The sequence below is a fragment of the Falco peregrinus genome, chromosome W (genome assembly GCF_023634155.1).
Source record: "Falco peregrinus isolate bFalPer1 chromosome W, bFalPer1.pri, whole genome shotgun sequence".
NCBI classification, from domain to species: domain Eukaryota; kingdom Metazoa; phylum Chordata; class Aves; order Falconiformes; family Falconidae; genus Falco; species Falco peregrinus.
Window position 1 is genome coordinate 23,169,706 of NC_073743.1, and position 15,277 is coordinate 23,184,982.

Below are 15,277 nucleotides of genomic sequence, written 5' to 3' on the forward strand. Positions count from 1 at the left end.
TCAAAAAACATCATCACAACACCAATAAAAGTGGACAATTTACACATACTCTAACACTTGTCCTTTCACCATAATTACAACAAAAATTCTCCACAATTATTCCACTCTCTAACAATGTTCAGTCCGTGTTTTGCCCATTACATCTCCCAATTACTATCCTTATCTCAAATTCCTCGTGCTCCATGTTGAGCGCCACAAAGGACTGTGTCGAGTTGACCTTTGCTGGCTGCCAGGTGCCCACCAAAGCCACTCTATCGCTCCCTCTCCTCGACAGGACAAGGGGAAAAAATATGATGAAAATCTCACAGGTTGACATAAGGAGAGGGAAATCACTCAGCAATTACTTTCACAGGCAAAACAGGCTCCGCTTGGCCAATCATATCAGAGTAGGATAATGAGAAATAAGAACATATCTTAAAAACACCTTCCCCCCACCCCTCCCTTCTTTCCAAGATCATCTTTACTCCCCACTTCTCTACCTCTTCACCCTGAGTGGCACAGGGGGATGGGGAATGGGGACTGCAGACAGTTCATAACACTTTGTTTCTGTTGCTTCTTCCTCCTCATGCTTTTGCCCTGCTCCAGCGGGGTGTCCCTCCCATGGTAGACGGTCCTGCATGAACTTCTCCAACATGGGTCCTTCCCATGGGCTGCAGTTCTTCAAGAACTGCTCCAGCATGCATCCTTTCCACAGGGTGCAGTCCTTCAGGAACAGACTGCTCCAGTGCGGGTTCCCCTGTGGGGTCACAAGTCCTGCCAGAAAACCTGTTCCAGCATGGGCTCCTCTCCATGGGGCCTCCTTCAGGGTATATCCACCTGCTCCGGCGTGGGGTCCTCCACAGGCTGCAGTGAGAATGTCTGCTCCACCATATTCCTCCATGGGCTGCAGGAGGAACAACCTGCATCACCATGGTCTTCACCATAGGCTGCAGGGGAATCTCTGCTCCTCTGCTCCAGTGTCTTGAGCACCTCCTTCCTCTCCTTCTTCACTGACCTTGGGGTCTGCAGAGTTGTTGCTCTCACATAGTCTCATTCCACTGTCCCAGCTGCTGTTGTGGCAGCATTTTTTACCCCTTAAATATGTTATCACAGAGGTGCTACCATTGTTGCTCCTTCAGTCAGTCTGGGAATCAGATAATTTTTTGTAAGTGTGAAGATAGTTAACTACTGAAATAGCATTTTGGGTGTAATGATGGAGTCCTTTCTTCTTGTTTAAGACCCTCTTTTTCTAAAAGCTGCTGTAGTATATTAGCTAGAACATTGACTTGGTGCTGAGAGATCAGTTACAGACTACAGTTTGTATTAATATTCAGTTATTTCTTAATTAGGTCATATCCTTTCTTTGATAGATATAGTGACAGTTTGGCTCTGCTGAGGGCAGTATAAGTTTTCTGTAGAAAACAGTAAGTAACAGCATGAGGACACTGAAAGCTTTCAAGAGTTCAGACATAAGTTTTTATTAATTTCCATTGACAACTGTGTAGCTAAATGCTGTAGTAGCCTTTAAAAATTTCAGCCAAAATATTTAGTTTTGTTATTGTGGAAGTCCCAGCTGTGCATGGTGAAAATATGAGTATGGCCTAGTATGTCCACGGCCATCAGTTTGCACTAATGATGGTATGTGAAAGTAAATAGCCCACCTACTTAGAGTTTATTACTTCTAAAAGCCTCACATAATATTTAGAGAGACTCAGGTGACATAAATGAGTGTGTGTGTCCGTTGCCTTTTGTTGTGTCCATTTGTGCTGGAGTAAATTGAAGTGACTGCTTATTCTAATCCAGAGCTGCCTATTCCCTGGAACAAAGCATTATTGATGTGAATACGTGTCATGGTTTAACCCACCTGGCAGCTAAGCCAGTTTAATAGGTAAAGCAAAAGCAAAATAAGGAATTCATTCATTACTTCTCATTGGCAAGCAGATGTTTAGCCATTTCCAGGAAATCAAGACCCTATTGTCCAAAACATGGAATTGTTCACCCAGTGTGCAAGAGCTAATCAACACACAGAGTCGAGGTATTTCTTTACTACAGATTTGCACAAAGCTGGGGGCTAGGTGGTATTCTACAAAGCAAGCCCAAACCTCAGAAGAACAAGAATAATATTTATGCAATCTACTTATACATATGTATTTTCCAAACTCTACCTAAAAGATACTATTGATAATTTGTTATGCACGGTAGTTTTCTGTTGGTCTATATATCTCTCACTTCGATTTAAAGTTACAGTGTATTTTTAATTTACTACACATGTCCGAGGGAGGTGAGGGTGTGAGTCTTTTAGTCATGAATTGAGTTGGCGGTTGCGATCTCCCCCTGCCGCCTTTACATTTCCCCTAGTTACAACCTCATTCTGTTGACTTCTTGTCTTTGTTGCAATTAACTGGCTGCTGGCACTTCCTGGGTTAGGTTGTTCTCCTTATCAGGCTTTTAGTTCTCCTTCAAGGGGACAGTCATTAATACAAAGTTACAGATACATGACTAACCTAACTTCACTAGAAGAAGAGAATCATTTCATGTTGACAACAATAAGATAATGGCGATTGAATGCATAGCTAGGCATCACTATCACAGATAATGGTTACGTGGTGAGACGAAACGCCACAACTCCAAACGTTCTCCCCTTCCTCCTTCCTCCCTATGGCTTTTATTACTGACCATGACATAATATGGTATGCAATATCCCTTTGGTCAGTTGGGATCAGATGTTCCGGCTGTGTCCCATTCCAGCTTCTTGTGCACCCCCAGCCTACTTGCTGGCAGGACAGTGTGAGAAGCAGGAGAGGCCTTAAAGCTGTTGAAGCACTGCTCAGCAATAGCTAAAACATTGGTGTGTTAACACTGTTTTCATTACAAATCCAAAACATAGCCCCATACAAGCTGCTGTGAAGAAAATTAACTCTATCCCATACAAAACCAGTACATTATGAAAACAGATTGTCTCTATGCAGTGAAATAACATAGATATTATACATCTATACACAGTGAAAGGCATTTTTTTTAGTGTACACTTTTAATACATCTACTAAACTGCATAACTCTGTTAGAATTTAAAATTCATTGTAGCAAGTTCTATCCTCCCTTTTTTGAAGAGTATGAAAAACTTTGGATAGATTATTGAAAAAAACGGGACATGAGAAAAATAAATAAAACAGAGTGGTTTTAAGAAGATAATTCAGAAACTTTCTTTTCCTTGTCCTATCAGAACAGGGAATGAGCAATGAATTTGAACAGAGACAAATTTCAGAACTGATATAAGGAAATACTTTTGCATGCAGCCTTGATAATATACCTGTGAAACTCATTGCTCCAGAAAGCTGAAAATTATGTCATGGCTATCTTGCGTGATATTCTTATGCTACCATATAAACTTACTGTGCTGGCAGTATACAAAAGTATGCAAACCTATTGTCTGATTGCTTATATAATTTGCTGTGTACAAAGTTCTTTAAAATGTGCATCCATATAAACGGAACTGGTCATCTAAACCCCCTGTATTTAAACGAATTAAGATATGAATAAATTCAGCTGGATTAGAAATCTTTATAATTGTGTAGGTGTCAAAATGCTACTGATTCATATAAATGGTCTCACACTACACTGAACACATGTATTGAACATATGTTTCTGTTAGGGAACATTGGAGTTTTTTATATGCAATATTTGTCAGTACAGGTTTTGCTGCTTGGTCTCACTGCTTTACTCCTAAGTTCAGTGTATCACCTTTTCTAGATATGTCTTATGCTATTATCTTCTTTTTTCAAATACAGCTCAACTAGTGTGTGTTCTGCTGTGGTGCAGTCTGGGTACCACTTGAAATAGAAGCCAAAATGGTTGTGCATTAAAGTTCACCAACACAAAATATACAACCAGAAAAATTAATCCCAAAGCAATTATTTTATGTGTTTCTTTCTTACCCACCTCTTATGACTCGGAAAGGGAATAAATTCTGTTATCTGAGAGGATAAATTGCAAGTCAAACTTGCCTGGAATTGTTGATGAGAAATGCCTCATAATTGAGGGTAAGGATTCTTACAATGTGTAGGAGCTCCAAATGATGGTACAGTATCTCTGAAGAAATATCCAATATGTTATGTAATTATTTGCTATGCAAATAAATATGATGTGAGGTCTTGCATGCCTAAAGTCTTTTGACATTCCTGGCAATATTTTTGAAGAGGGCCAGACCCAAAGTAGTCTATAATGTGTTGGGGTTTTGGAAGTACTCAGCATATTGGTGCTGTTACTCTTTTGAAAGTTCCCGTTGCTTTGGGTGCTGAAGAATGAGAAAAATGAGATATGAAGTGGTGGGAGAGTCCTGGCACTTGAAAAAGCTAGGCTGGCTTACTGGTGAGTGGTATCATCTTGCAGCTTTTCTTCTTTCCCTCTGTTTTGAGGGCAATAGCTAAGTCTGCTGAAGCGCCCTGGATAGCAGGCAGCTCTGTGCGGTTGCTGATCCTCTCTTCTGTCCTTTCTCTCCTCTGGTTTGATCTGTTCAGGGCCTTGTTTTCCTCTTGTGCACTTTGTACTTGGAGATCTAGGTTTTGCTGTGCTGTCTATGAGCTCTGTATATGAGAGGGAAGGCTTCAATCTCTTATTCAAGGGTCCTCAAACTTTTTAAACAGGGGGCCGGCGCACGGATGAAGTGGCAGGAGGTCATCTGCGGCTGCTTGGTTTCCCCCCCCAACCCCCTGCGGGGGGGGGGCGGGGGGGTTCTGTAAATACCGGGGGCCGGATCGAGGACCCTGGGGGGCCGTATCCAGCCCGCGGGCCATAGTTTGAGGACCCCTGTCTTATGTGATACCATGGGGTAATGGGATTTTCATGTTAACTGTAGTAGAGAATAGTAAGAATACCACAATGTGAATTAGTCCCTGGAAAATAGAGATTTCATTGCAACTGCTACAACAGAGATAGACTAAATTTAATGTGTTAAAAAATGAAGGGATCTTTTTTTTTTTGGATGTTAAAACCTGAAGTTAACTACTATTTGTCCACCTAAAACATTTACCTCTATAATTAGCTTAATGTATTTCTGTATGCTAGAATGTTTCCTTTGGATGTGAAATGAAGGAGGCCCAAAAAAATTTATGTAGCAGCTTAAGGACTGTATTTATATATCTCCAACAATGCTGTTTGTACTTCCTTACTGAACAATAACTGACCACAGTGAATTTTAAGTAAGCAGTGATTTTGATTGCATTTATACATTTCCCATAGTACTGAGCAGTATCTATTTCTGGCAAACACAAATATCCATGTGGTGGGGTTTTTTAGGGGGTGTTTTTCGTTTTTTGTTTTATTTTTGCTTGTATCATAGACTTGCCCTCAGCAAAATTAAGCAGTTACAACATCACCGTGGTGGAAGGAAAGAACATCACATTGTACTGTGATACTACTGGAGGGCCGCCCCCTAATGTATCCTGGGTGCTCACTAATCTTGTTTCAAATCATGAGGTAAGTCTCATATTCAAATACGTGGTAATTCAGAGACATCTGCCAAAGGGTGAAATAAAGCCTTTTCTCTAACTTTAATTAACTTTTTATAAAAAATATGAAATAGTAAATTAATGTTAGGATTACATTTATTTCCAATTACTTTCAATCCATGGTGACTGCTGCAGTGCTTTTGGAAAATCACAAACATTCATTCCTCGAGAAACTGATTTGCACTTAAGTTTTTGGATATTCTTTTGTAAATGAGAGTGCTGTAATTTCATGGAAGTAATGTAGTGAATCAGGATACTGAAGCTTAAGTACTTTCTTATTATCACAAATACCTGCATAGAGAGAACAAGTCCAATCTAATTGTGAGAAAAGCTTTGTCTCTCTAATTTTATTATATTTTTAGGTTGAAATCTTGGTGTGCTGGAACTTTTGTTGCAAATATTAATTACTTTGTAGTTTGTTTCATTTTCCGTTAACAAAACAAAATAACAAGATAGTCATGAAAGCCAAAGTCAAGGTTTTACTATGGCAAAATTTTCTTATGATGTATGAAATTGTTTCCTCAATAAACCCATCCAGACAGTGGGAATTTTGTTTCCTGAGATCCTGGTGTTCTGTGGACCTGCCTTAGACTGTGTGCGCAGTGGGTATATACTGATTAAGTTCTTTCTGATGGAGATGTTGATAAGAAGCATTTAAACAGGTCTTCAACATGCAGCTGTTGACCTCCTAAATTGCTGTTATTTACATTGTGTAAGACCCTCTGTTATTTACAGTTTTATGGCATCAGCTCCCCTGCATTCATGAGAGTATAGACTGCCTAAAGCTTTCTGGCCTGTACAAAATGTGTGATGTGCGCTTCCAAAACTGTTCCTGCAGTATGGAAGAGACAGGACCTCTGGGGTCTCTTAACCTCTGCACTTTCTTCACGGAGGTCATTACATTAGGCTTATGTAGAATTTGACTAGCCTGTCTTTCAGCTTTCATAAGAGCTTTGCAGAGCTCTAGTTTTATTTTTCAACTTTTCTCTAATGTGTAAAACTACCCAAATGCATCAATTATCAACAAGAACAAGAAATTAAAACAGTTTGAGGAATTTATGCAGTTGTGGTTTTTTATATTTCTTTTTTTGTTGTTGAGTCATGAGCCAAGACAAATGTGGGATACTATTCAAAAAGTAAGATCATCTCATTTTTTAACCTCCCTGTCTTTCAAATACCATGTTCAGTTTGCTTTGAGCTTTCCTGAAAAGCTTTTTTATCCTGACATAACTTTGTGAGAGAGGCTTATAAAATAGCTGTTAAGCACAGTAGTCTTTTCAGTAGCAGAAGAATGAGTGCCTTATAAATCTCATTTGCCATTCACAACTTTCCTTTTCTGTGAGTGTTGGTTTTGGTTTCCTTTTTCTCACTTTAATGTCTTTGTTTCTGCCTCCCTTTTCTTAACCTTCTATGCTGCTTCTGTCTGGTTTTCTTTCCTGTTTTACAAGGAGAAATGTTAGCAAAAGTGAAAACCATTCTTCAGTCCTGGAACATTAACCACACTCTCAGCTTTTATGCTGATGTATAAGTTCATTAATGTCAGTTAGATTTTTCTTGTTATATGTTTCAGCCTGAGCCTGCAATTGAAGCCCTGTAATTTGGAGAGTTGTACATGGAGAAGTGTGCATTGGGGTGTTGTTTTTTCCATTCCTCCTGCCCCAGTGTCACAGTGAAATCAATGGGATGTTTGACTTAAGTGGATTTAAGGTGTTATCTCAATGTTTAAAATTCTGGTCCTGCAATCCTGTATGCAGGAGTGTTCCCACATGTCCCCATTGTCTACCACTGGAAGTCACTGTGGTTTTACAGGTGTAGCATATCATTTGCTTGTGTTCAGTGCAGCATCAAAGCATATGTGTACAATAAGTATCCCAAAAGGCATTTTTTAAACAATCATCCTAATTGTTGCTCATTTTCCAAATTTGTTTTGGTTCCTTTCCTTTTTAATAAAACAATCTTGCATTTTGTGAAAAATTCAAGTATGGAAATAGTAATTATTTGGCTGTAATTATAAAGACCTCACTTAACAGAAGCTTTAACAACTAGCTTTGCTAGCTGATAATTTTTTAAAAATCTTTGTAATTACTTTTTTATTTGTTTTTGTAATTAATTTTTGTAATTTATTTTATACAGCGTAGCATAGCTGCATATTTAATATAGCATTTAATGCACTGAACTTTCTGCAAATCATAATTCTTACCTCAATTAGCCTAGCCTGTGCTCAAGCACAGTAAAACAGCACTTGGGCAGTAGTTCAGTTAGTAGAAGGGACTCTTGTGGGAGGTTCCATGATAACAAGGAGCTTTTAAGAGACATTTGGCTAAGGAGGAGGGAGAAGACATGTTGTCAAGGTACGGTAGAGCTCAGAGAGCAGTAGTAGAAGACATGTCAAGCTAAGTGTAAATGAAAGAGATAAAAGGAATAGTAAAGCAAGGACTGAACAGAATATAGGAGGGAATAAAAAGATTAAAGAGATTAGAGATAGACCATAGAAATCAATCATGAAACTGAAGAGAGGGATAAGCAAGGGAATGGATGCAAAAAATCAACCCACATTTGTGTAGAGAGAGATAGGTGTCAAAAGAAGGGAGAAACAGAAAGTGACATGGTAGAAAAATGAATGAGCATTTTGGGCTTTAAATCCACCGCTACCGATGGTTACAATTGGTTCTGTAGGTGTGTTGCATCTGTTTGGATAAGACACCAAAATAATGCTTTGATTAATTGCAGTTTGATACAGCTAAAAGGAAGGGAAAATGGAAAATGCTTTTGAACTGTGGCCAATAGTTCCCCCCTCTCTCCATTGTTTCTTTATACCATATTTGGCACATCCATATTTCTTGATCATTTGTAGAGTGACACAAGTAAGAATCCTGCCTCACTAACCATAAAGAACGTTTCATCTGTGGACAGTGGACTGTGGATTTCTTGCGTAGCAGAGAATATTGTGGGAGAGGACCAAGCCTCTGCCGAGCTCACAGTATTCTGTACGTAAGCAGGCTAAACCACATTGGCAATAACTATTTTGGGTATAAATATTTGTTGGACACACAAGTTGTTGAAACAGAAACACCTTTTAAGCATGTGAGCTATCTATTACAGTTAATTCTGGGAATAGCCCAATGAGCAGTTGTTATTTTTACCTTTTTCTGCTCTGAGTTCTTCTGCAAAAATTATGTTTCTAAATGCTTTATCTTCCAGTCTGAGCAATCTGTAAGTAAATGTCTGAAACCCCAAATACTCAGTTGTACTGTCAGTGTGAACAGATTTGTAATGGTGTGCATATACATACACACTGTCTTAGGAATTAAGAAACATGAATGCATCAAAAGCCATAGAAATTATTTATAATAAACTACAATTTATTTTTTTTTAACTAAACCAACAATTGCTTTGTTCAAAAATTAACACACTTGCATTATTTGTTCTGCCAGATATAAAATTATTTGTCATAGCTTTGAATAATTATTTGTCAGGGCCAAGGAAGGGGGAAGGGACGTGTAGTATAGAAGTATTGGGTTCTTAGATCTGAGATTCCAACATGAATTCATTTTATGTGAAATATGTTTTCACAAGTTGCAGCCCTCTGTTTAATTGAAGATGGGAATGGAACACTTCGTAAATGGAAATTTATTTTTAGCATGTGCTCAGGACAGTAAACTTAAGAAATCACTCTACAAGCATTTAAAATGTTTTGGAGGTGGAAATTAGATATGTAATAGCTATGGAATGGGACAGAAACTAGAAATGTTTGAACAGTGTAAATGAGATTGTGAGATTGCCACTGTTATGAATGATAAAAGGGAGTATAACTAGATGAAATCAAATGCAGTTAAGAATGAATATCAAGGAATATTTCCTAACAGTGAAATAATGTGCAAGGTGTTAGAATAGTGTCCTGAAGGGAAACAGAAGTCTATAAACTTGAGGCATTTAGCACATTTGAACAAAGAATGAGAAAATGTACAGTAGAAAATGGTCTTACCCTGACAGAAGAATCTAGGGAATGAAAATAGCTGTTCTGGCCTTGATCCTTTTAAAGAAGTCACCTGAAAGTTTGGATTCTTAGCTGAATATATTTCCAGTACTACTTGCTTTTGGCTGACTTAAATATTTTTAATACTGTTTTGTTCTTTCAGCATTCCTCTGTGCCATTTTTTCAGCACAGTAAAGCTAAAATTTCCCTATCTCCCTTCTCAGTGATCTGGTAACTGAACTTTCCACACCTTGCAGAGTATGTGATTTAATGGAGGTTCACAGTTTGTCTGAAACTAGTTTTTTTTCTTTCTAAAGAATGGCTTCATTTCAGTTGTGAGCATAGTACCCAAGGCAGAGCAGGTGGGCTTCCTGTGTGAGTATCCTCCATATAGGTATAATTCCTTCAAGTAGTGTATTTTAGCACTGATAGCCTGAGAAAACAAGATGTTTGGTATATTGTGACGTTATTCACTCTTTTTTCCCCAATATAGTTGCACCAAATATCACATTTATTGAATCTCCAACCCCGGACCACCACTGGTGTATTCCATTCACTGTGAAAGGGAACCCTAAGCCCACATTGCAGTGGTTCTATGAAGGGGCTATACTGAATGAGTCTGAATACATCTGTACTAAAATACATGTTATCAATCAAAGTGAATATCACGGCTGCCTTCAGCTGGACAACCCTACCCATCTGAACAATGGTGCTTATACCTTACTAGCAAAGAACGAGTATGGAGAGGATGAAAAATGGGTTAATGCTCATTTCATGTCAGTGCCTGGAGATGGTGAGTATAATTATTATTTTTTTTATGTTAGCAATTGTAAATTGACATGAATGTGCAGACAGTGCTCCTGGACAGCTTACCTATTTTGGAGGAAGCTTTTTATATACGTTTTTTCTCTGAATGAATGTCTTCAAGATTAGTTGTAAAGTAAAACGATATTTTTTTTTTACATTTTCTTCTTGTTTATTCCTTTTCAAGGGAGGCCATGCTAGTGCTATTTAAATCCTCCCTTTGAGTAACGATCCTCAGTGCTAGTAAGGCTAGTAAAAGATTGCTGGTTTTGAAGTGTTTTCTTTAGCTTCAGTTCTGATCCTGTAAAGCATTGAGTACCAATTCAAGGACTCTGCAAGTTTTCTACACTGTGCACAAGTGCAACCAGGCAGTGTATCCAAGGGCACAGGGAGTATGCCTACATAGCATCTAGTGCATTGATGCAAAATCAGCAATGCAGTCCAACGAGTTGAGGATAATATATTGTGTAGGACACTAGAGGGAGATGGATAGAAAACAAGTAACCCAGAGGCAGGATGGACCAGCTCTCAGGTCCTCACAGACATTTAGACATCCAATTCCCATTCATTTCAGTGGAGGTTGGGAATCTGCATGCCTAGGAATACCTGTGTTCAAAATGGTTATCTTCAAATGTATGCATCTTATGCTACTCTAAAGGCTCCTGTTCAGACTTCCTAAATGCTATGTGAGCAGTCTCAAGGTGGACTAATTCACTGAACTGCAGGGACTACTGTAAGTAGTTAATGTACATTGTGGTTTGATCTTTTCCCACATCTTCAAAACCCTATTTGAAGTGATCACAGAAAAGTTTTTTTATGACCAAATATTGATCAAGCTCTTGCAAACTTGAATTGTAAGCCTAAAAAGGGTCTGAAATAGTATCTCTGCATGCAAGAACAAATATTAGCAAAGTGGTTGTTCCCATGCTTCAATGTCAGTACTTTAATCCACTGAACAGTGCAGATGAGTCACATTATTTGTATGTCCAAAGGAAAGATGGCAAACCCTAATTGTTGAGGGATAGGAGTCTAAACAACAAACCCCAGACATCAACAAAGTAAGTAAAATCCCCTAGTGAACCTGAAACTTATATTCACAGCTGGAAGGTTATTTCTCTCCCACTCTTCCCTGAAGCATCTCTTAACAACTGAGCTGATTCAACATAGAATGTCATTAACAATATAACAGTGAACAAGGACTGGGGATCATCCTTATCTTACAGAAGCAAATTATAAATAGTCACCTTGGGCAAATCTAACATCCTGACAGGGAGGCAGAAGCTCAGAAAATTGATTGCAGTGTATTAATAAACAAAACTACCAAACCATTTCTTGCAGAGCATTTTGGAGCTATAGAAATCCTTCCAATAAACATCAGATAAAGCTGTCGAAGTGGGGGGAAAATTTCTTCTATGTATGTGATTAAGCCTGAACAGTTAAAAAGACTTATCCTGCTGCAAAAAATCAGGTATGGTAGGTCAGAACCATCCCAGTGTCACTGCTGACAGTTTCATTATTTAGGTCTGCCATGGACATAATTCTCCAGGCAATCATCTGATAAGTCATAATAGCCTTGACTGTTTCCTGACCATCTTCTGACTAGTCCATATATGGCGCTAGCAGGGCAGGCCAAAGTCTCACATGCTCAAAATCTCTAACTTCCAGCTTTTATCAGTGTGAAAGATGGTGGCAAGGCAGGCTGTGGCTCTGTCCCTCTTCTTGTGCCAGCCAAAAGCCAGATGGAGTGTGAGGGGATAGAGAAATGGTCCTTCTTGGTTTTCTCACTGTGCAAAACAAGCAACAGCCCAAATTTAAGTTCCATATCTATGCATCATACTTCAAGCTACTCCATCGACTTGGATGAAGCCATGCTACTTTACACTTTCATTCATCCCTCCAGACACTTGTCTACCTCTTTCTCCCTTCATCCACACTTTTGTCTTTTACTAACACTTTTCTCCGCTTTCCTGCCTTATTCCTTCTCTCATATCCATTATTGCACCCTCTTCACTACTCACATTGTCCCTTTCCTTCTCTCTCTCTTCTCCCCGGACCCCACTCAGCTTCCCTCAGTCTCTGGATAAGAGAAGACAAAGTGACAAATAGAAAGGGAGATGTGGGAAAAGGAATGTTGAATCTGTTTTCCCCATGACTAATTGGTAAGGGATCTCCTGTGGATAACTGGCTAGCTGAAAAAGTTCACATAGACATAGTCCAGCTGGCTGAACAAAAATGCACATTGCTCTCAGCTTATCTGAAGTAAAGCAAAAATACACTGTCTTTGGCTGTTCTTGTTACACAATAACAGGAAGATTGTGGTGGGAAAAGAATGTTGCAGGTGGGAACAGAAAACTACAGAAGAGAAACTAGGGGCGGGCTTGGTATTTAGGCAACTCACCAATAATGAGCTTAACTTTTGTAATATGTATGAGCTAATTATAAGAAGGCATAAAAGGTGGCTGTAAGAGACAATAAACGAAGTCTGCTGATCACTCATATTGAGTGACTGTGTCTTCCCTCCGTCGCGACAATCTCCCTGTCTTTATTTTGAGCCATGATAGTTTTCATCTTATTTTATCCCTTGTCCTGTTGAGAAAAGGGAGTGAGAAAGTGGCTGGGTGGGTGTCTGGTGGCCAGCCAAGTTCAACCCACCACAAAAGGTGATCCCTTTTCAGGCATCACAGAAACACTGGTGCCAAGTTTTCTTCTTTTCTAGACACAGCAGCCCAATTAAGGTCGCTAAGGAATAGACCTTCATTTTATCTATAAGGAGTACACTGGTAACAAGTGATGCGGGATGCAGGTACAGAGAATGTATTTAAAGATTCTGAGTAGCTAATGTTACAGAATAAAACTCTAGAATTTATAAAATAATGGCTTGCCCATGGATTGCCTCCCCCATGCTACAAAAACCTGATAGCTGCCACTCTTACTCCAGTTCCACCCATGAAGTTATACACATGGTATTGAACAGCAAATGCTGTAAACTATGACTTTCCACATAGTACAAAGCCAACAGTAACAATAATAAACAGTGTACACAGTCCTGTCTACCCTAGAGATCCTAGAAGCCCTTTACAAACTTCACAGATCATTTTATGAAAACTGAGCTCAAGGAAAATGGCTAGGGCCAGAATATGAACAAGCACCATTGGCTATTCTTACCCACCACTGAATTACAGACCTCACCAGGGTGACACAAACCAAATGTTCAGCCATAAACAGTAAGACTAAAGAACTGGCTTAAAGTAGGAAATGCTTGCTGTCAGCAAGTAAAATAACTGTTCCGTCCAGTGCTGCTGACCGTTATATCTATTTAAGTAAAATGAAATATTATACAATAACAAAAAGTTACAATTTCCATTTGTCTTAGAAATGTATAAGAAGATATTTTAATATCTTCTGAGAGTCTGGCCAAATTTGATTACCGTCTCTTCCTTTTTATCTGCTGCTTCTTCACTACAGCCAAGCAAACATGCCAAATTTCTCCCCAGAGTAAAAGACTGTTGTATGATTTATTAATAGAAAAGAAAGTCAACATATATAAACAACAGGACATGCCAATCTTATTCTGATTAACTCCCTCCAAATTTACCAAAACTAATACCAAACCTGAGCAGTTACCATGAGTATTTACTCAGCACCAGCTTCTTCATATGCCAGCCCCTAAATCATCTCACAGAGACTGTCCAGTGTAAAAGTAGAATCAGTCACATGAATTCAGTAAGATGACTGAACAAGACCTCAGTTATTACTGATTATAGCAGTTCACTTACCCTATAGTAGTCTGTGCTGTACACATCTCTAGACATCCCAAAATCCCCAATCTTCACCAGCAGGTTCTCACCAACCAGGCAATTCCGGGTAGCAAGATCCCGATGCACAAAGTGCTGTGATGCCAAGTAAACCATACCAGCTGCAATCTGCTGGGCAATGCGAAGCATCTGGGATTGAGTCAGTTCAGCAGGATGGTTGCCTTCTGCCATCAGTACTGCATCTGGTCCGTGTGCCCTGCACCAAAATACAAGCCAATGAAGTAATAGGCCACTTTTAAGCTAGAGAAGTGAAAGGCATTAATGGGCCCTAAACCACAAAATTGTCTCACTCGAATATAATGACAAAAAGGGCTATAAATTCATTGGTGAAATAGGGGAGAATTTGCCTCTTCAATTTTTTTCCTTTCATTGTTTTCTTTTATAAAGAGTGTTACACAATGGGTAACATTGCTTAGGGAAATAAGGCAGATGGTTTATAACAATATATCTCAGTCCTAAACTACCACCTTTCTCTTGTTCTGTTCCAATAGCTAACTTCCTAGCTAACTTCCTTCTCACATGCCATCTGAGAAACAAGTGCAGCAATTTTAGATTTATACTTCTAATTTCCCATCCATATGCACAGCACAACAATATTTTTGCTGATTTCATCACTGAAGGTGAGTTCTGCCCAACACAGGAATTCTCGACAATGGGAAGAGGACAAAAACAGTCTAGTTGGAACAACTAAATAACTTCAGAAATAGGAGTTTTTCAAGATCTAGTAATCCCTTCAATCCCTTAAAAGATATACTCATCAACTCCTATACACTCTAGGGAAAAGAAAACCCTTCTGCATTTGGAAATCCCAACAAAGCACTATAATGCGTGCTTCACCTATCTTATCAGTGTCGCTTCAGTGACATTGATGTGCCACAACAGTGTCACATACATGTGTCACATCCTGGTACCTTGAGGATACAGATATCAGCATGCCTACATGTACCATTTTATGGCAAGAATTACTAGCCAGTACTTAGCCAATTAATGACGTCATCTGACAGTTATTCCTCATTTGATACACACTATAATATTCTGAATAGCCCTTTTTATCCATTCCATTCTTCTGGTTTTACAGAAGCCATTTTTTATTCCATTCCTTCAGACTAATCCTTCAGTGACCACCTCTGCCCTTCTCTCCTGAACTTTTTTGAAAAAAATAGCCTAGAACTTATTTTTATTTTTTCTCAGAAGTC

General features: G+C 38.9%; 2 protein-coding genes across 2 annotated transcripts in view; one reads left to right on the plus strand and one right to left on the minus strand.

The window, feature by feature from the left end:
- The window catches only part of LOC129783120 (BDNF/NT-3 growth factors receptor-like), a 262,545-nt gene that overhangs the window by 90,522 nt on the left and 156,746 nt on the right, over positions 1 to 15,277 (minus strand). The window contains 1 exon segment of the mRNA XM_055792861.1: positions 14,043 to 14,277. Within this exon segment, the coding sequence (XP_055648836.1) occupies positions 14,043 to 14,277 (235 nt within the window).
- Positions 4,290 to 10,395, plus strand: LOC129783106 (BDNF/NT-3 growth factors receptor-like). The gene is made up of 5 exons (XM_055792812.1): positions 4,290 to 4,347; positions 5,318 to 5,454; positions 8,341 to 8,473; positions 9,956 to 10,255; positions 10,391 to 10,395. The coding sequence occupies exons 1-5, from the start codon at positions 4,290 to 4,292 to the stop codon at positions 10,393 to 10,395; spliced, it is 633 nt and encodes a 210-aa protein (XP_055648787.1).